The 21,828-nt window shown below is 43.0% G+C and overlaps 1 protein-coding gene across 1 annotated transcript in view; it reads right to left on the bottom strand.

The window, feature by feature from the left end:
- txk (TXK tyrosine kinase) overlaps positions 1-21,828 on the bottom strand; it is a 74,090-nt gene that overhangs the window by 35,542 nt on the left and 16,720 nt on the right. The window contains exons 2-8 of the mRNA XM_067988126.1: positions 15,715-15,763; positions 15,514-15,589; positions 13,452-13,657; positions 11,791-11,856; positions 9,038-9,092; positions 5,621-5,700; positions 3,877-4,010 (exon numbers count right to left, since the gene is read on the bottom strand). Of these exons, the coding sequence (XP_067844227.1) occupies positions 3,877-4,010; positions 5,621-5,700; positions 9,038-9,092; positions 11,791-11,856; positions 13,452-13,657; positions 15,514-15,589; positions 15,715-15,763 (666 nt within the window). The remainder of the gene's footprint in view (positions 1-3,876; positions 4,011-5,620; positions 5,701-9,037; positions 9,093-11,790; positions 11,857-13,451; positions 13,658-15,513; positions 15,590-15,714; positions 15,764-21,828) is intronic.

The raw sequence follows: 21,828 nt of genomic DNA, 5'->3' as shown, positions 1-21,828 counted from the left end.
AACATCATCACAGATGTTTCATGTTTCGATGAGCATGCATTTTGCGCTGTCTTCTCCTAGAAGGGGAGAAAGTATAGAAGCGTGTGAGTGAGGGTGAAGTGGTCAGCTAATGAATGCATTGCTTTGGGTGAGGCTGACCGTGAAAGAGATGCATCAGAGGGTGAGCATCAGACAGAGACATCACATTGGATCAGGATTGGGGTGAGTGGTACTGGTGGGGTGACTAATGGGGAGGTGAGGAAGTGCTCAGGAAGTGAAGGTAATTTGAGGATGAGCCTTAAGTGGGTGTGAGGAGTGATGTGATGGAGTAGTCTTGGTAGTGCAGAATGAGTTGGGGTCGGGGTGGGGGGCGATGTGCACCATGCAATGCAGGAGAATCAGTAAGTGTACTCACCTTTGCTGACCTGGTTAGGTCATTGAAATGCTTCCTGCACTGGTCCCAGGTGCAGGAGATGTTGCTCCTGTTTGTGACTTCTTCTGCCACCTCAAGCCAGGCCTTCTTGGTGGTAGAGGCTTCCTCCTGTTAGCCAGGTAAAATAGTCCCCTCCTCCTCCTCACCCCTGTGCTGCTCCATTCGGTCTTCTGGCTCTTTGCTCCAGCAAAATCCATTGGAGCAATGGCCCTTTAAATCCAGATGCTCCAGCTGACAGCCTGTCATGGGGGTGCGCAGTCCGCCCATTTCTGCAGCTTTCAGAAGGCAAACCCAGAAACAAGATTAATGGCCATCAATTAAGTCGCGATCGCGTGGGGAACGGTAAGTTTTTATTATTCGCGTTTGCTGCACTGCCATCCTGCCGCCATTTTAAAATCATGCCCATAGTGTGGGAATGGCGTCTCATGTAGGCCAGATCAGGTAGGGGATGCAGGTCTGTGCCCTGAAGTGAAGGGTTTTTATAGCAGTCCAGCAGACTTCATGGTCATTTTCTGATTACATAGAGTTACTTAGGGTTTACAGCACAGAAACAGGCATTCGGCCCAACTGGTCTATGCCGACATTTATGCTTCACACGTGCCTCCTCCCACCCCTCTTCATCTAACCCTATCACCATATCCTTCTATTCCTTTCTCCCTCATGTGCTTATCTAGCTTCCCCTTAAATGTATCTATGCTATTTGTCTTATCTATTCCTTGCGGTAACGAGTTCCACAGCATTACCACTCCTATTAGATTTATTGGTGACTATCTTATATTTATGGTCCCTAGTTTTGGTCTCCCCAACAAGTGGAAACATCTTCTCTACGTCTACCCTACAAACCCTTTCATTATCTTAAAGACCTCTATCAGGTCACCCCTCAGTCTTCTCTTTTCTAGAGAAAAGAGCCCCAGCCTGCTCAATCTTTCCTGATCAGGATACCCTCTCAATTCTGGTATCATCCTTATGAATCTTTTTAGCACTTTCTCCAGCGCCTATATATCCTTTTTATAATATGGAGACCAGAATCATGCACAGTACTCCAAGTGTGGTCTAACTAAGGTTTGATACAAGTCTAATATAACTTCTCTGCTTTTCAATTCTATCCCTCTAGAAATGAACCCCAGTGTTTGATTTGCTTTTTTTAAAATAGCCTTATTAACCTGTGTCACTACTTTTAGTGATTTGTGTATCTGTACAACCAGATCCCTTTGCTCCTCTACCCCATTTAGACTCTTATTATCCAAGCAGTATGTGGCCTCCTTATTCTTCCTACCAAAATCTAACACTTCACACTTATCTATATTGAAATTTATTTGCCAATTGCATGCCCATTCTGCAAGTTTATTAATGTCATCTTGTATTTTGTTAATGTCGTCTTGTATTTTGTTAATATTGTCTTGATTCTAGCCCAAATGACTATTTTTATTGAATTCAATTTCACAACTCGCCATAGTGGGATTATGAACTCCAGACCTCTCGATTGCTAGTCTAGTATCATAACCACCTGGTTACCATTGCTTTGTAGCCAATTTGCACACAGCAAGGTCCCACAAACTGCAATAAGATAGCTGACCAGTCTATTGAAGGATAAATGTTGGTTAGGACACTAGTAGAATTACACTGCTCTTCTTTGAATAGCGCCAAAGGATCTTTGATTATGTGTTGGGGTGGGGCTAACACCCACAACTTTCTGACTTAGAGTCAAAAGTGCTACCACTGAGACAAGCAGACACTTCATACATTAGCTTCTAACTTGGAAATCAGAAATTCCAAAGAACTCATTAATATTGTACTTTAGTGTAGATTCAAAGGTGGGTTACATTATATGTTTAGTGTTTGCATTCAACACAACAGCACCACACACCAAGTAAGGGTTATGGAATGATTTCCATCTGAAAAAGTACCAAATAAAAGCTGCTGCTTTGAGTGATAAACCTCTTGAGGTGCTGTTGCCAAATGTTTGCTTGGTTGATCGTGACAAAAGATCAGCATTGGGATAAGAGGAATTATACTCCATTCCACAACAACTCTGACTTTCCTGGCAAATCCGTAATGGATTCAATTGCAACGCGAAACCGACAGATCTACCAATTGTCACTTGACGTTAGTCTTAAAGAATAAATTTTCATCTTCTGCACTTCACACGCTGGGAGTCCATATCGGGAATTCAGATGTGTGCCTCCATGATTTTCCATCCATTAAAATTAATAGGAAGAACTTGCATTTTTATAGTGCCTCTCATGACCTCAGGACATCCCAAAATGCTTTACAGCCAATAAAGTACTTTTGAAGTGTAGTCACTGTTGTAATGTACCAAATATTCCTGGAACAGTACTCAGTGTATTTAAGCAGAACCTGTTGCTAAAATATTTTGGTGTCGAAACCACTCTGCCGGCAGAAATGCGGTGGGGTGACCACCGAAGACTTCTGCTCCTGACCCCGCTGGAGTATCCTGGTCAGGGAAGGGTCCAATTTTGCACCCAAGCAGTGGGCGTCCACATTAATGTGGTACGAGCCAGAGGAGGAGCACCAGAAAAGCAACAGTGGCAAGCATCTCGCTAACCGACCGGCATCAGTGCACTCCACCTATACAATGCTTTATGCACAAGCATTAAAGAGGAAAATCTATCCCATAATATTTCTAGTTATTAAGAAATATAATTGTTTTCAAATTTGTCAAACCAATGTTTTAATTTTTAGAAAACTGTTTCAGGTTACTTTTTTGTTGTTGAAAAAAGTGCTCTTTTAAAATATCAAATCTACTCTCAGTTTTGTATGGGCAGCCCTGCAGACCCACCCATATCTGATCTTTAAAAGCTCCAATACCCAAGGACAGTAGTAGGAAAAAGAAAGATGCCTGATGGCATCTCAAAATGCTTCACATACAATGAATTATTTTGAAGTGCAGAGATTGTTATGTAGGCAGAAGTGGCAGCCAATTTGAACATGGTAAGATGTTGCAAACAACAATGAGATGAACGAACATTTAATCTACGACTTGGCATTGTTGGTTGAGGAAAGAATGTTGCCCAGGACATCAAGAAAACTGCCTGATGTTCTTCAAAAACAGCCACAGGATCCATAATATCCATCTGAATAACTGGACCAGGCAGACAAAGCCTCAGTTTAATGTCTCACCCAAAGAATGGCACCTCCAACAATGTAGCTCTCCATCAGTACTGCACTGAAGTGTCAGCTTAGTTTATGAGCTCAGACTCCTGGTACGGGGGCTCACAGCCTTCTGACCTAGAGGTAAAAGCGCTACCAAATTTGCCAAGTTTACGCTTGACATAGTCATTATGGATACTAAAGTAATTAGGACTTCAGTCTTTTATCACGACTGTGGGTAATCAGGACTCTTGTACCATCTAGATACAAGATTAGAAAGTACCTGCAACCCACACTTACCGAGTTTCACATTTCAAGTATTTGGATAGAGTTATATTTATACTGCCCCATACCTGCTGCGTTGTGTTCATGATACTCAATAAGTTCAGGAATGGTATCAAATAGGTGTTTTTCTGCCACATAGTACTGCCTCTGTGATGTCTGCGTCTGTTTTATGTGATAATGTCTGACTGATCCATTTTGATCACTGTAGGAACATATCATGATCATAACTAAAACATGCTTATTGAAATACTCTTTCATTCTTACAGCCTTTGATCAGCTATTTTCTTACTGGAAGCAATGTGACCAAAGGAAAATAGTTGCCATTAGTTACAATGACATCATCATTGACTTCACGTATCACCATATTATCTATTGCACAGTGACATTTACCTGCCTAGTAGCAAAAGTCAAAAAGATAAACATAAACTGTCAGAAAAAATACCCTGTGCTTTCTTATGAGTTACTGATTCTTCAGTTTCTACATCAATGCAATGTTGGTTTTGTGTCACATCACCACAGAAACTGCAGTGCAACTGTGTTTTCAAGTCATCTATTTTAGGGCAAATCAATTTTTGGCAACTGGTGTGAGACCATCTCAAGCAACTAGTCTCACAAAGTTTGGGTTTCACACAGGCTACAGTATAAATAATAATATATGCTTGGATGCCTTAACATGTTGAAAAGTCTTAAATGATTGACACAATGAATTATTTGGAAGTACAGTGACTGTTAAATAAGCAAATAGCTCTAGTAGAACTGAAGCTGATGTGAAGCCAACTTTTTAAACTTTAAAATTAAAGTGTAATAAAGAAGACAAATGGTACATTGGAAAGCAGTTTTTAATATTTGTAAAAACCTAACAGGGCACTCAGAGTTGAGTGGAGCTCTGTTTTGTGTATGTGTTTTAAGTATGCAAGCTCTGAGCTCCACTTCACCTTACTACAGTGTGGGTGTAGTCAGCACGTCACTCAAAATGGAAAATGTTGATGCAAATGATTCTTCCAACATGCCTCATTGTAAAGCACATAGTGGTAGTGTCAAGCTGGTACCTGAAGTATGATAGGGCCGTGCAAATACACAAACTGAGTGGAAGGCATTACCGGGGTCTTTAAAACCCTATGTGATTCACTCTTGGGCTCTGAAGCTGTAATTATTATATAGGCTTCTGCCATTTATCTGGATGCTATATTTCAGTGAAACTGTGACTATTCTGTTCCGTTACATTCCCTATCCTGCAAAAAGGACAACATTTTTTTTCAGGTATGGAAGCAGGACCTGTGAGAAATCCTGCATCACAGGTCAGGATTAAGCTATGACCTGACATGAGAGGCGTCCTGATTTAACAGATTGCATTTACAAAATGGCCCGCACATCTGCTTCAAGCACACTGGTAATAATACCAATGGTTGTTTTTATTAATTTCCAAACCCAATAATCTCCAGTTTCTATGAAGTGGGAAGACTTTCTGTCCATGTGTTCTTTAGAGCATGAAGAAGTAGAATTATGCATTCAAAAGTGGGAGGGTATTGCATTTACATGGGAAGAGTCACTGTGGGCATGTCACCTTCAAAGTGAAAGTGTTGGCGTGCATAATACTGAAAAAGTTATTATAATCTTCAGGCAGTGTGTTTACTCTGAGCTTTGGGCTGTGCCCACTGGAGCATATCCTAACTCAAGCGAACACATAACAAATATAAAAAATAAAATCACTCCACAAAACATTACCTACTGAAATACTTGCACACCTAAATGAATACCACATACAGTCGTGTTGTTATATTTGAAAATTCATGAAATAAAATCATTGCTTACCCTCCTGCTTTAGTATAAACAGACACTGTGTAAATCCCCTGCTGGCTGGAGTCTCTGACAATAAAGGCACCTTCTTTAGCCTGAAAGGAAATGTACATGAAAATCTTTTGGTTCATATATACATTTTTTTTTCAAAACCTGCTAACTAAAGCTTGCAAGAGATTTAAGGGGGTAAAATTGGTCTTCACCAGTAGCGCAAAACACGCTCACAGCAAATCCACAGCCCATCTTACATTGCACACGATTTTCTTTTCTATTGAAGTCAAAGGAAAAGAAAATTGAGAGTGGCGTAAAACAGGTTGTGAATTTGCAATGAGCGTGTTTCGCACTACCGGAGAAGATCAATTTCACCCCCTTACTCTTGAAAATATAAACAAAGAGCTTAAAGATAGAAATAGTCTGATTAAAAGAAACAACAAACTCACTATTTGTGCTTATTTGAATGCAATCCTGTGGGGAAAAAAATTCGTTAAGGGTCGTTTTCGGGCGGGGGTAGTGTGATGCGCTAGTACCCACGCCCGATGGGCCCTACACAGGCAGCACGTGAACTTCGTGCTGCCTGCTAATTATCATGATATCTCTGTGCAGCCCACGCAGTCCGCGCTGCTGAGAGGCTGCAAGGAGAATGAGGAAGCCGGAAACAGGGCGTGCACAGCACACGTCATCGGCAACCTGCGCACAATGACGAAGGGCATGGAGGAGTCCAGCTCCAACTTGGCACACGGCTTTGCGCAGAGCTTGGAGCCCATCCTTTCCAACATGGAACGGGTGGTCACCTCCATCAGCACACTTGTGGAACCCACCATGATGCAACGTCTGATGACTGATGTCACAGCTTCCATTGCAGCACAAACATCTGCCATCCAAGGTCTGACTGCTGTATTTGCAGCTCAGACTTCTACATTGGAAGCTGCTATCGTGGGTTTGGGGACCACTGTAGAACGGGGCTTCCAGGGCATCACAGCGCTACAGCAATCCGTTCTCCAGCTGATCACCAGGATTGCTGACGCGCCGCTCCGGGAGAATGGGCAGTGGCACTATTGCAGTCGGGCCTGCTGTCCTCTCTCAGGACGACAGCCTTCCTGCTCCCACCCCCTCCACTCTGCCAGCGCCCCCGTTGTTGCCCATTGGCCAGCCAGGCCAGATTGCTGCAGCCCATGCTGAGATGGTGCAGTCTGAAGCCAGACCTTCTCGCCCAGAGCTGATCGAGGTTGATCTTCAAGGTCAGCAGCCTCCCACCACCCATGCTCCAGCCACTGGGGAAGCACCTCGTAGGAGCACTAGGATAGGTAAAGGTACACGAACAACAGGCACTAAGGGAATGCACAAGGGTGAATAGTTCTGTTATTTTTGCATAATTTCATTTATTCATTGATAAATGAGACTGTGATTTTGCATTTGGTGGTGGGTTTTATTTATGCAATGAACTGAGAGGGAAACCAATGTGTAATCAGATGGAGGGCGATTTGATTGTCTTGTGGGAGGGGAAAGGTGGGGAATGTAAGACTGTTGGTGAGTTGGGGGATGTAGTTCAAATTATTGATACCGGGCACAGATCAGGCGAGCACGCAGAGCCCTTGCAGACAAGGCGTGTTGTACCTGTTGCACCTTTGTGTCTTCCTCCACTTCCTCTTCCAGCTCCACCCCCTCCTCTCCTCCTCCTCAGCCTCTTCCTCCTCTTCCTCCTCAGCCTCCTCCTCCTCCACCTCTGGCTTAGGCTCTTCTCCAATCATTGATGGCAAAGGCTGGTCCCTCATGATGGCGAGGTTGTGCAGCATGCAGCATACCACCACAAATCTGGCCACCCGCTCTGGGGAGCACTGCAGGGCTCCTCCAGACCGGTCCAGGCAGCGGAAGCGTTGTTTGAGGAGGCCTAGGATGTGCTCCATGATGTTGCGTGTGGCAGCATGGTTCTCATTATAGGCCTGCCGTGCACCTGTGTGTGGGTTCCTGACTGGTATCATGAGCCATGGCGTGAGGGGATAGCCCTTGTTGCCCAGTAGCCAGCCTTTGACTTACCGAGTCGAGTGAAAGATAGCTGGCACATTGGACTGCCGCATGACGAAGGCGTCGTAACAGCTCCCAGGGTAGCGGGCATCGACCTCCGTGATTCGATGCGTGTGGTCGCACATTAGCTGCATGTTCAGGGAGTGGAAGCCCTTCCGGTTGACGAAGACGGTTGATCGGTTGATGTGCGGAGCACGCAGGGCAATGTGCATGCAGTCAATGACACCCTGAACTATGGGGAAGCCAGCAATGTGGGCAAACCACCATGCTCGCTCATTCTCCTTGTCTCTGTGGAGGGGGAAGGTGATGAATCTGTTCCTCATGTGGTACAGTGCTTCTGTGACCTTCCTTATGCAGCAGTGTACTGCATACTGTGAGATGTTGCACATGTTACCAGCAGATGCCTGAAATAATCCTGAGCCGTAGAAAATCAGTGCCACAGTGACCTTCACGGCCACAGGCAATGCTGTCCTTGCCCTGCTCCGAGGCTGCAGTTGTGGCCGCACCAATTGACAGATCTCAGTCACGGCTTCCTTGGTGAACCTCAGGCGTCGGATGCAATCCTCCTCGGTCATGTTGAGGTAAGAGAATTGGTCCCGGAAGACCATCATTGGGTAGGGCCTCCTGCTCAGTGCCCTGCACCTCCTCGTCCTCCATCTCCTCGCAGCTTGACCTGCTGGGCGTGGCCTCTCTGCATGCTCCCAGTCATGCTCAATGCCCAGCGGGAGCCCTAGCAGACTGCCCACGGTTGGCAGGAATGTTGTTCAACCACGGTTGTAACTTTCCAACCCATAAGGCAGTCCCTGCCAAACCACTCTCAAATGTAGCCCAGGAACTCTCAGTAAGAATAGGGAGCTTCAAAAAACACTTCCTACTCCACCAGCAGCCAGAAGCAATAATCCAGCAACTAACCTGCAACAACTGCATGGCCCCTTTAAATAGCGCTGGTGGGGGTCCTTCAGGCACTGTAAGACACGTTCAGATGGTCGGGGTTAAGACTGTGTGCTGAGTTGAGCGTTAAGGTCCAAAATGGTGGCTATCACTTTAAATCAGCGTTGCACACTGATTGCATGCATTTCCTCCCTACTTTACACGTGTCCAGCGGTCGCAATTTGCACCTGCGCTAACTCCTATACCAAGATGGCGTCTGGCGCACGTCACGCTGGAAATGTGCGTGCGCATCCAAGATGCCATCTTGGATATCAGAGAGGCCGTATAGCGCCGAAACAACGGGTGCTACATGGCCCAATTTAGTGGCCTGTGTCTCTGTTTCGTAATTTTTTTTAATATTGAATATTTTGTCAAAATAATAAGAGTTCTAAATTATATTGTGTAACCTGAATTTGAATGTAAAATGTGTAACCTGAATTTGAATGTAAAATGTATTTGTAAAATTTTTGTGTAATTTACCTCTTGCCGAAGAAGCTGCTCTGCTTTGGTCCGTGTTATATTTTTACAATACCACCTGCAGAGAAAGAGAGATTATTTTGACATCCTTATGTCTTCATTTCTACGTATCATGTTGGTGTGACAGTGCTGCATTTACAATAAACACTGAAAGACCAATACTTCTTTCTTAGAGTACTCTTATCTCAAACAAGTTTTTTTATTATTCTCCTTGCTAAAGCTTTACCTTCTTTTTTTTTTTATTCGTTCACGGGATGTGGGCGTCGCTGGCAAGGCCGGCATTTATTGCCCATCCCTAATTGCCCTCGAGAAGGTGGTGGTGAGCCGCCTTCTTGAACCGCTGCAGTCCGTGTGGTGACGGTTCTCCCACAATGCTGTTAGGAAGGGAGTTCCAGGATTTTGACCCAGCGACAATGAAGGAACGGCGATATATTTCCAAGTCGGGATGGTGTGTGACTTGGAGGGGAACGTGCAGGTGGTGTTGTTCCCATGCGCCTGCTGCCCTTGTCCTTGTCCTTCTAGGTGGTAGAGGTCGCGGGTTTGGGAGGTGCTGTCGAAGAAGCCTTGGCGAGTTGCTGCAGTGCATCCTGTGGATGGTGCACACTGCAGCCACAGTGCGCCGGTGGTGAAGGGAGTGAATGTTTAGGGTGGTGGATGGGGTGCCAATCAAGCGGGCTGCTTTATCTTGGATGGTGTCGAGCTTCTTGAGTGTTGTTGGAGCTGCACTCATCCAGGCAAGTGGAGAGTATTCCATCACACTCCTGACTTGTGCCTTGTAGATAGTGGAAAGGCTTTGGGGAGTCAGGAGGTGAGTCACTCTATGCTCTATTGAGCACTGTGAGGTTTTGTGGTCAATTCCATTGGTTGCTCCACCTTTCCTTTGGCTGGCACCCATCGCCAATGACCAAAATAAGCAACATTTGAACGGGGTGAACTCAAAGGGCAACAAAGGCTGAAATTTTAATGGAGGTCCTCTGACTCATCATATAGTGTATAAACATCTTGTGCTTCTGGGCAGTTCCTTTTAGAATATATTTACATATTAATTGGGGTGGAAATTGGTCCTCATTGCACCCATTTTATGTCCATAAAATAAAGCATTGGGCCTCAGGGTTTTCCAGGCGTGGATGCGGCCTAGCAAGCAGCAGCCACCGAAAAGGTAAGTTTACATTTTTTATAATTCATACGGAGCCAGGAAGATCAAGGGTGCTCATCCCAGTTCCACACCACTCCTGTCGGCCACTGCCGGCCGTGATCGGCTCCATCCCGCAGTCCTCTTCACCCCACGCCACCCCCGAATCCCCCAGACAGATTTCCTCCCCACTGTATTTTATTTTGGATAATCCCACCATAAGGTAAATCTCGCAAGGTTCGGTACCACTAGCGGGGCCTCATGTGCAGTCAGTGTGGAGGTCGTAAAATCGAGCACTCAACCTGGGAGTGATCAATTCACTGTGTCCCTGATTTGATTGGCAGCCAAAGAATGAGGCCTTGCTATCAGCCTTATTAACATGTTAGAATCCCGTTATAACCTCCCTGAGCCCAATTTCTACCACTTTAGGTGAGGCTCTGCCCAAAGTGCGAGCCTTGTTTATAAAATCTTGACACACAGGATTTTTAAGAGCTTGCCTTGGAAGTAGCTCTCTTCAAGGGATAAAGTAACTTTTCTTTGCATTTTGTGCCCTGGGTTCCATGCAGTAGTTGCATTTGCTGGTTAGTCCTCCCTATTTGCATTTTTTGCTTCCCCCCACCCCCATCAAAACTTTTCTTCATTCTTCTTGATTTCCGTTTACCTAGTCATCACACCTTACTTAGTAATGAGGGTGGCTATTCCTTTAGGAGTCCTGAACACACTGCATAATTGAGGTGAAGAAGTAGAGTTTGTGAGGGGCCAACAAATGCAGGTGCAACAACCCCTAAGGCTTTCCGGCCACACTATTCCAGGACCTGCACCTGATATTTCAGAGGACACCTGTCTTTGCCGCCTCTGCTTCACGAGAGAGGCTGCCACACAGTTGTGCCATCTGTTGCCCAATGACCTGCACACAACAACCAGTTCAGGGGCGGGTCCTCCCATAGAAGTGAAGGTAAATGCAACATGAAGCTTTCATGCCACTGCATCCTCCCAAGCCACCAGGAAACACCTAACACCTTGAGCAGTCTGTAGCCATGGCTCAGTGGGTAGCACTCTTGCCTGAGTCAGAAGGTTGTAGGTACAAGTTCCACTCCAGAGACTTGAGAACAAAATCTAGGGCTGAGGGAACGTTGCACTGTCAGAGGTGCTGTCTTTAAGCTGATTTTAAACTGAGGCCCCATCTGCCCTCTCAAATGGATATAAAAGATCCCATGGCACTATTTGAAGAAGAGCAGGGGGGATCTCCTTGGCCAATATTTATCCCTCAACCAACAGATTATTTGGTCATTATCTCATTGCTGTTTGTGGGACCTTGCTGTGCGCAAATTGGCTGTTGCATTTCCTACATTACAACAGTGACTACACTTCAAAAATATTTTATTAATTGAAAAATCACTTTGGGACATCGTGAGGTCATGAAAGGCAAGTCTTGCTTTCTTTAATACACAAATGTATCAGGAACGTGACTACCGCCATCATTATAGTGCAGCCCATGACACTGTTAGGTTATTGCTGGATTAGAGCCATATACTGGCACCCATTCATTTTTAAAGGGTTAATTCTTAACACAACAGCATTCTTGTTAGCATTCAAATAACAAGTAGTTATATGGTGAACTTACTCAAATGCCTCTATATTATTAGATTTCTTCTCTGTCACATAATTGCTTGGAATGAATCCTTCATTTCTGAAATAATAAATGTTAATTACTTTGTGCTTCAGAGCAGTCTTTCAACAAAATCTGATTAGACCAATGTGAAAGGAAAACATGAATGAAACAAAATAAACACATTTGGCAGTCAGCAGCCCAGAATCACGTTAAGACAAAATTTAGCAAGTGTTCTTACGTCTATTTCTTTTTTTAAGAAAAGTAAAACCTTGATAATCCATTTGAGTTATCCCATAAAATTACATCAGTACAGTCATAAAAGGTCATTTTCACCTTCACTGCCTGGTGGTGCTGATCGCCCACCTGGAATGAAAATCATCAGGTTCTACGGGTGAGTGGGTGATCGGCTCCGCCAGATTACCGTCCAGGTAGTGAAGGTGAAAATTGATCCCATATTGTCAAAAAGAGGCATCATATAAATTAGATGGCGGGAGGGTGGGGTGGAGAAGGCAGGGAGGAGTCAGAACCATGCACAAGAACAGACAGAATAATGGAGGTGATCAGGACAGGGCGAAGAGTATAGCACCACAGGAGTACCATGTTATCTAGACAGCGAGACCAGGCAACCAGATAGGAAGAATTAATTAAAACTGAACATAAATACATGAAATGCTAGAAGTATTTGAAGTAAAAAATTTAAAAATAGATTATTTTAAATATTTATTCTTTTTTGAATAAAGAAGTTTTTCCTGATATTTTATAAATGTACTTTTCACTCTTTTCCATTTATGCCTGTGGCCTTTTTAGCTTGGCTCAGTGGGTAGCACTCCTGCCTCTGGTTGTAGGTTTGAGTGACACTTCAAGGTTTGTGTGGATAATTTAGGTTGACACTCCAGTACAGTATTGAGGAGTGCTGCCTTCAGATAAGACTTTAAACCCAGATCCAGTTTGCCAGTTCAGCTGGATGTTAAAGATTCCATGATACTGTTTGAAGAAGAGCTGTCCTCCCTTGACCAATAACACTGCAAAAACAAATTATGTGGCTACTCACCTCATTACTGAGTGTGGAACTTTGTTCATGGAGAATGGCTGCTACATAACAACAATCACTGCACTCCAAAATTCACTGTAAGAAGTGGCTGGAGATGTTTCAATGATATAAGTCACTATATGGATGTAATGGCCCTGAAATTGTGTAACTCTGGGGGAAACTGATGGATTCCCCCGTGGAAATGGTGGAGACACAGCATAGCGTAGGTTAATCTAGGGCCTCTACCATTTTTGTGTGAGGGTGGGAGAGGGTTGCCATTCTCCCATGTAATACTGGGGGGGAGACCAGGAGAACCTCCACAGAATTTCAGGGCCAATAAATTATTATTGTCGTTCTTGAACTTGAAGCATGGGTGGTAGGAGCTTTCAACACCCATAATTTTCACCATTCTTTTGAATTTTGAACAGAAAGTCATTCAGTTTCAGATACACATGACATATGACACTGGCAGGACTTCTGCTTCACATTCTGCACAACTGTTATGATTTATATTCAGATGTGGACCCAGATAAGCAGGGATCAGTGATCAGTTTCCTTACAACATCTGAGTACAGGGCTGTTGTAACTCAATAATATGAATTCTATATTGTATCAAATTTGATAAAAGAAAGTTCATTCTTACCCATTCTTGTCTCTCGCTTTCCACCAATGAGGGTCACGTTTCTGAAGTATAACATATTCTTCGTACTTCCGGACACTCAGGTCAGAGGGTTCCCGGGCCCAGAAATCATACAGTGCTATCACCTTGATCTCCCCACCCTCCTCATCGTCACTAGGTGGAGGCGGTGGAGGTTTCCTTCTTGATGGCACTCCCACTGGCCTGTTCACCTGAACAGCGACAAAATCAAAAATTAAAAACAAACATAATGGACTGTATAATAATAATAATGTTTTATCAGTGCCAAAATGTATCTTTTAACATTAATTCAACCAAAGTGGCAAATTCTTAAAGTTCAGCAGCCCTAAATTAATTTTTCACATCTTTGAATACCATTTAAAAAACTTTAGAGGCACAGTGGGTTAGTTTTTCTGCTTAGTGCGCACATCATATAAATGCATATGTTAAAATTCCTTTCAGCATTAACTATTTACTTTTCAAATGCAATAAATAATATAATATTAAAATAAAATCCCTTTGAAGGTTATGTGGTTAAAATGATCCCAACAGCAAGGCCCTACAGGAATTTCAGGCTGACCTCTTTCAGAGACAATCCCACTCTTTCTCTCCAAAGTCAGGTCTGGTCCTGACTCCAGTCTTACGCTGCAACTTTAGCATCACCTTGAAGAGATAGCTGCTTCACCGCAACACTTAAGTTGTTGAGTAAATGCACCCTTAGGACAAATTGCTTAAATCACATCAATAATGTCTGAAAAAGTAAGGGTTTTAATACTCACACAGTTCAGAGAAACCAAACTACTGGCCTGGCGAAGCTGAAACACAAGTTCCACTGTCTTTCTAACACTGAGAGACTGAATTTCCATGAAGAGCTTTCCCACTTATCTGCAGTAACTTCGGCAAAAGAACCTCAGAAACCCCGGAAAAACACTACTGTTTTTCCAGGCTCTTCCGCCAGAGTTCCAGCAAACAAGTGGGAGAACCCCTGTGAAATTCACCCCCAAAGGCTTTGAAAATAGGCTGAGTAACAGTACACTAACACTTAACGAGGTCCTACAAAATTCCCTTGTCTGCTAATTCAACAGAGGCTTGATTCAACACCTTTTATTTTAAATATTCCCAAAATGTAATTTCTAGCCTCAAGTGTTACCCTGACACAACTTTAGTATAAGAATATCCTGTCCTTTGATATATTGATTTAGACATTTAAAAACAAATGTCACATTAGTGTCATTAGACCCACATGTCTTACAGCTGAGGTTTATCATAAGAGTTTTAATAAGTCTACTTGTTGAGATTGACTGCAAAAGAATATTTCTGCAGTGACCTTAACAGTGAGCTAGACAAAGGGGATCTGTATAAGTAAATTATATGCTTCATTGGCAAACTTATATAATCAAAGGAAATTGGATGGTTTATCAGATGTGTCATTGGAGCTCTGCTGGTATGTAATACAAGCATTGTGAATTGGGACAGTATCTCTCCCACCCCAGTGTACAGGGTCAACTATCACCATGAAAACCATGCTTCTGACAAACCAGCTACCTCAGACATGATACTGCAGTTCAGCTCTTAGCTACTGACACTTCTAAATGACACTTAGGAGGACTAAACACATTTCAAAAAATAACTATGATAGATATATTGATTTAGACATTTTAAAACAAATATAATGGACCCTATGATACACTACAGTTTTAAGTACTATAAATGCAGTTATCATTTATTTGTATTGCTTCAATCTCCTATTACAGTATGGAAGTTTTCAGTGTCAATAGGTAACCTGAGATAATAAGCATCCAGCAGCATTCGTCGTTGCCACTTTATTGAAAATTTTTACATACACATTTTAACCTCAGGCAAAATCCACTATTGCTATTCATTTCTTACCAGTACAAAGACATTGTATTAATGGATATCTTTTTATGCGGTCAATGTGAAATAAAAATAGCCTCTGTGTGACAGACACAACCAATTCTCCTCTGATCAATACACACAGAATTATATAATTTGTAGGTGTTGTCCCATGCCATTTATCATGAACTTATAATGGAAGCATATCACCTACTCGGTAAATATTTGAAGAAGCATAGCCATCCATGAGATCAGCATTATCATCTAAGCTCATTTGAGTTGTCACTGCACTGAAATTTAACAAAAATAAACAATAATGAACAGTAATGAATATAACATTAATTATATGATTATAATGTTCAATAAAAGTAGCAAAATACTTTTGGTTGGAAGGTATTTGAAAAATAAGACTTACCGTTTCTGAACAGAACAGCAACAGCAAAACACTGACTGGATGGTATGGTCTGTGAAAACAAGAGATTTCAATGCAATGACACTTCTTCTACTGTAAATTAAACTACCTTTACAGGAAGGTCAAGATCAAAATATAATATAGCAGATAATGGAAATCAGAAACAAAAGTAGACAATTCTGGAAACACACAGCAGCCAGATGCTGATTGACTTGTAGTGTGTTTCCAGCATTTTCTACTTTTAAGTATTCAACTCAGATTATAGATGGTGCTAATCAATTAGTGATTTTCAATTCATCGTCGACGTTTGGTATTCGGTCTATTGTGACAAGCCAAAGGTGATTAAATTTTTTGCAATTTGCGTAGTTTTGAAAGAGTTTTACACACACTGAAGTATTGCTAACCTCAAGACTTATTCCAAGATTCTAACTGTAGGTTATTTTGAAAATGCCAGAAAGCTTTACGTACTTTAACAAAATAGCATTGATTCAATGTTAACCTTTAAGTTTTGTCACACCAGTTGTGCTAATCACACGGAATGCCTTTATATTTAGACAGGATAAGGTTTAACAATAAAGTCAAAATACAAGAAGCACATTCTCAGCTTTACCAACACACAATTTCATTGTTGATTAATTGATTTTGCTGTATTGTTTTAATGTGCAATTCACTAGTATAGAAGGGAGAAGGAAGGAAACAAACTTGTCAGGTTAAAATAGTAGTGCTAAATCCATAAATCATTAACAAGTGCTGACTCTATTCATTGAAATAAAGTCAGATTGGCCATGTCCTTCATCAAACTTCGGCAACTCCCGGTAAAGTGGAAGGATCTGCCATTTTGAATGTTTCTTAGATTGTAGCAGTTTAAACAGTTAGTATTGCATTGGACAAGGCACAGTGATTTGCAACAAAACTTTATTCTAATTTTATCATTGATGGGTTTTTTTTTATTTACACTTAACTATGAACCGAGCTGCTAGTTGAAAATCTCCAATTCCTTTGTGATTAAAGATCCCCTTGGCCAATTCTTAAATACCAAGGCACCCATATGTCTATATACATCAGAAGATAACCACATTTGTGGTCATTAAATCAAAAGCTGCCGGATTTCTTGTGAGATGCATCGATCATTCTATTTCGGGTTGTATTATTCATTGGATTAGTTGGATGAATACAATGGACCAAATTTTCTTGTGAACGTAGAGCGAAAGGCGCCTGCCATTCGGTAGACTTGCACTTGCCCATAGATTTTTCATGGGCTTTTTGCATAGCAAGTTCTTCTCATGGGGCTCTCAATCCAGTACGGCGCCCTCTACAGGGCACCTGGGACCTGTGTAAATGGGGCAAGCAACTGTGCATCCCCTTAACCAATCTGATTGAAGCATGTTAATAAGCCAGGCAGAGACTGAACCAGGAAGTGTAAGTTAGAATAGTGAATTCAATGTCAAATCAGGTACAAAAAGCAAAATAAAGAGAGGGTAAGAAATATTGAAATAAGAGACAGAGATAAAAGAGTCAAAGAAAATGTTTTTAAAAAGTTTTTAGTACATGTCTACCAACTTGGTTCTAGGGAATGAGGCGGGCCAAGTGGAGAAAGTGTCAGTGGGAGAGCATTTAGGGAGCAGCGATCATAGTATCATAAGGTTTAGAATAGCGATGGAAAAGGACACAGACCACTCTAAAGTAAAAATACTCAATTAGAGGAGGGCCAATTTCAATGGGATGAGAGCAGATCTGGCCCAGGTAAATTGAAATCAAAGATCGGCAGGCAAAACTGTAAGTGAACAGTGAGCGGCCTTTAAAGAGGAAATGGCTTGGGTACAGTCTGGGTACATTCCAACGAGGCAGAAAGGTAGGGCAACTAAAGCCAGAGCTCCCTGGATGACAAAAGAGATAGTGAGTAAGATGAAACGGAAAAAAGTGGCGTATGACAGTTGTCAGGTTGATAACACAAGGGAGAACCAGGCAGAATATAGAAAGTTCAGAGGGGAAGTGAAAAAGGAAATAAGAGGGGCAAAGGGAGAATGAGAATAGACTGATGGCCAACATAAAAAGGAATCCAAAGGTCTTCTACCGGCATGTAAACAGTAAACGGGTAGTAAGAGGAGGGGTGGGGCTGATTCGGGACCATAAAGGAGATCTACTAATGGAGGCAGAGGGCATGGCCGAGGTACTAAATGAGAACTTTGCATCTGTCTTTACCAAGGAAGAAGATGCTACCAGAGTCTCAGTAAAGGAAGAAATAGTTGAGATACTGGATGGGCTAAAAATTGATAAAGAAGAGGTACTAGAAAGGCTAGCTGTACTTAAAGTAGATAAGTCACCTGTGCCGGATGGGATGCATCCGAGGTTGCTGAGCTAAGTAAGGGTGGAAATTGCGGAGGTACTGACCATAATCTTCCAAACATCGTAGATACGGTAGTGGTGCCAGAGGACTGGAGAATTGCAAATGTTACACCCTCGTTCAAAAAAGGGTTTAAGGATAAACCCAGCAACTATACACCAGTCAGTTTAACCTCAGTGGTAGGGAAACTTTTAGAAACGATAATCTGGGTCAGAATTAACAGTCACTTGGACGAGTATGGATTGATTAGGGAAAGCCAGCACAGATTTGTTAAAGGCAAATCATGTTTAACTAACCTGATAGAGTTTTTTTGATGAGGTAACAGAGAGGGTAGATGAGGGCAATGCAGTTGATGTGGTTTATATGGACTTTCAAAAGGCGTTTGATAAAGTGCCGCATGGTAGGTTTATCATCAAGGTTGCGGCCCATGGAATAAAGGGGACAATCACAACATGGATACAGAATTAGCTAAGGAACAAGAAACAGAGAGAGTAGTGGTGAGCAGTTGTTTTTTGGACTGGAGGGAGGTGTACAGTGATGTTCCCCAGGGGTCGGTGCTGGGACTACTGCTTTTCTTGATATGTATTAATGACTTGGACTTGGGTGAACAGGGCACAATTTCAAAATTTGCGGATGACACAAAACTTGGAAGGGTAGTGAACAGTGAGGAGGATAGTGATAGACTTCAAAAGGATATAGACAGGCTGGTGGCTTGGGTGGACACATGGCAGATGAAATTTAATGCAGAAAAATGCGAAGTGATACATTTTGGGTGGGAGGGCACAACTCTAAAAGCGGTACAGGAACAGAGAGATCTGGGGTTATATGTGCACAAATCGTTGAAGGTGACAGGGCAGGTTGAGAAAGCACTTAAAAAAGCATACAGGATCCTGGGTTTTATAAACACAGGCATAGAGTACAAAAGTATGGAAGTCATGATGAACTTTTATATAGCACTGGTTCGGCCATAACTGGAGTATTGTGTCCAGTTCTGGGCATCGCACTTTAGGAAAGATGTGAAGGCCATAGAGAGGGTGCAGAAGAGATTTACTAGAACGATTCCAAGGATGAGGGAATTTAGTTATGTGGATAGACTGGAGAAGCTGCGTTTGTTCTCTTTGGATCTAAGACGGTTGCGAGGAGATTTGATAGAGGTATTCAAATTCATGAAGGGTCTAGACAGAATAGATAGAGAAACACTGTTCCCATTGGCAGAAGGATCAAGGACCAGACGACACAGATTTAAGGTGATTGGCAAAAAAAACAAGGGTGACATGAGGAAAAACTTCTTAACACAGCGAGTGGTTATGATCTGGAATACACTGCCCAAGGGTGTGGTGGAGGCAGATTCAATCATGGCCTTTAAAAGGTAACTGGATAAGTACTGAAAAGGAAAAAAATTGCAGGGCTACAGGGATAGGACGGGGGAGTGGGACTAGCTGGATTGCTCTTGCATAGAACTGGCACAGAATCAATGGGCTGAAGGGCCTCCTTCCATTCTTTTTATGACTCTAACAATTAAATTCTAAAGGAATGAGACTTGTAAAAGTTAATTTTCAGTGCCACAGAGGTTGTCTGGCTGTCATTAAGACCTGCCATGCCAATAAAAGGGCGCTTACTCAAAATGACTTGACGTACTTTTTTTTGGCATGTTTCCTTCGTATCCATCAGGTCAGTGCAGGAATTTCACGCTGTTCCATTCATTTGAATGGCGAGCCAGCTGGTGAGATGCCGTTCTTGAGCAACTTACGGAGGAGGGTCGCATCTAGTACAGCAATTTCCGGATTTCAGCGTTTAACTGCTCATGTGCAGTCGCCGGAAGTTCCTCTCCCATTTGCACTGAAATAATGATGAGCCCTGTTAGCCTCGGCATTATTTTCGCAGGAAAATTCGGCCCAGTGTCTGCGTTCCTTCAGCTTGTGAGACCATTGTTAAGGCCAGTGATTGAGGCCCTTGAAAAGACCCCAGATGGTACCCAGACTAAAGTTCACTTAATAAAAATCTGTTTTGGCTCTGTTAGTAGCTGAAGACATAAAGGTGTCATTTCTGCTCAGCTCCACGATGGGCCTATCATAGATATATTCTCTTATACATTCATGGGATGTGGGCGACACTGGCAAGGCCCTTGAGAAGGTGGTGAGCCGCCTGCTTGAACCGCTGCAGTCCGTGTGGTGATGGTTCTCCCACAGTGCTGTTAGGAAGGGAATTCCAGGATTTTGACCCAGCGTCAATGAAGGAACAGCGATATATTTCCAAGTCGGGATGGTGTGTGACTTGGAGGGGAACGTGCGGGTGGTGTTGTTCCCATGTGCCTATTGCCCTTGTCCTTCTAGGTGGTAGAGGTCGCAGGTTTGGGAGGTGCTGTTGAAGGAGCCTTGGCGAGTTGCTGCAGAGCATCCTTAAGATGGTACACACTGCAGCCACGGTACGCCGGTGGTGAAGGGAGTGAATGTTTAGGGTGGTGGATGGGGTACTAAGCAAGCGGGCTGCTTTGCCCTGGATGGTGTCGAGCTTCTTGAGTGTTGTTGGAGCTGCACTCATCCAGGCAAGTGGAGAGTATTCCATCACACTCCTGACTTGTGCCTTGTAGATGGTGGAAAGGCTTTGGGGAGTCAGGAGGTGAGTCACTCGCCGCAGAATACCCAGCCTCTGACCTGCTGTTGTAGCCACAGTATATATATGGCTGGTCCAGTTAAGTTTCTGGTCAATGGTGACCCCCAGGATGTTGATGGTGGGGGATTCGATGATGGTAATGCCGTTGAATGTCAAGGGGAGGTGGTTAGATTCTCTCTTGTTGGAGATAATCATTGCCTGGCACTTGTGTGGCACAAATGTTACTTGCCACTCATCAGCCCAATGTTGGAGGCTGGATACTGTACCAGATGCGACCCTCCTCCGTGAGCCTGGATATATCCGCCAGTGGATCAGGACAGCCACTTCTGAAGCAGTCTTACAGGAGTGGGCAGCCTGCCTCAACCATGTAAATGATTCCATCTCCGGGATTTGAAATGGGGTTTGCAACCTTCAATTTGGGCTTACATGTGTTCAGCTCTGGCTGCACTTACACTGTTAGAGCAGAACCATCGGAATTTCAGCCCCAAGGAATTTATATCATTTAGTTTACACAGCAGATGTTGGATTACAGATTTACATACACAATCAATGGCAATATTGTGAATGAAGCAATGTAGTTAATCTGTTTGAGGGAGTGAGCACCAACACCCCTGGAGAAATACAGCCACCATGCAAAAATGTGTTCTGAAGGCGGTCCACATTTTTGGGTCTTTTGTAATCTTCTTACTCCAGCTCTCTTATTTCAGATCACTCTCATGGGCGAGTCCCTACTTCCCAAAAGTTTCTATCCTTGCCTTGAGATCTAGGCAAGCTTTCAGTAATATGCTCAAGAAATGAACAGCCACCCGGTCTGGTAATTGCTTTTAGCTATGAGACTCATCCTATGATTCCATAAGTTCATACTCAAGTCTTCAAAAGCACTAGAGCATTGCATCAGACCTCATCTTAAGTTTAAAATATCAGGCAAATTTATTTTACAACAGATGAACAACCAAATAAATAAGTCATATAATCTCATTATATATTTACAATAGACATCCTTCCACCTAACTCCTCAAACAAAATTCTTTCCTTTCCTTTCTTACCACTGTTGGAGCCTAATTAATCTAAACTGTTTCACTTTGACAAATTTCAAACTGACCACTTCCTTTGCTCAGAGATCTTCAAACTGAGTCCCCCAATTCAGACAGAATCGGTCA

Source organism: Heptranchias perlo, chromosome 1, assembly GCF_035084215.1.
Source record: "Heptranchias perlo isolate sHepPer1 chromosome 1, sHepPer1.hap1, whole genome shotgun sequence".
NCBI classification, from domain to species: Eukaryota; Metazoa; Chordata; class Chondrichthyes; order Hexanchiformes; family Hexanchidae; genus Heptranchias; species Heptranchias perlo.
This window is presented reverse-complemented; position numbering and strand designations above follow the sequence as displayed.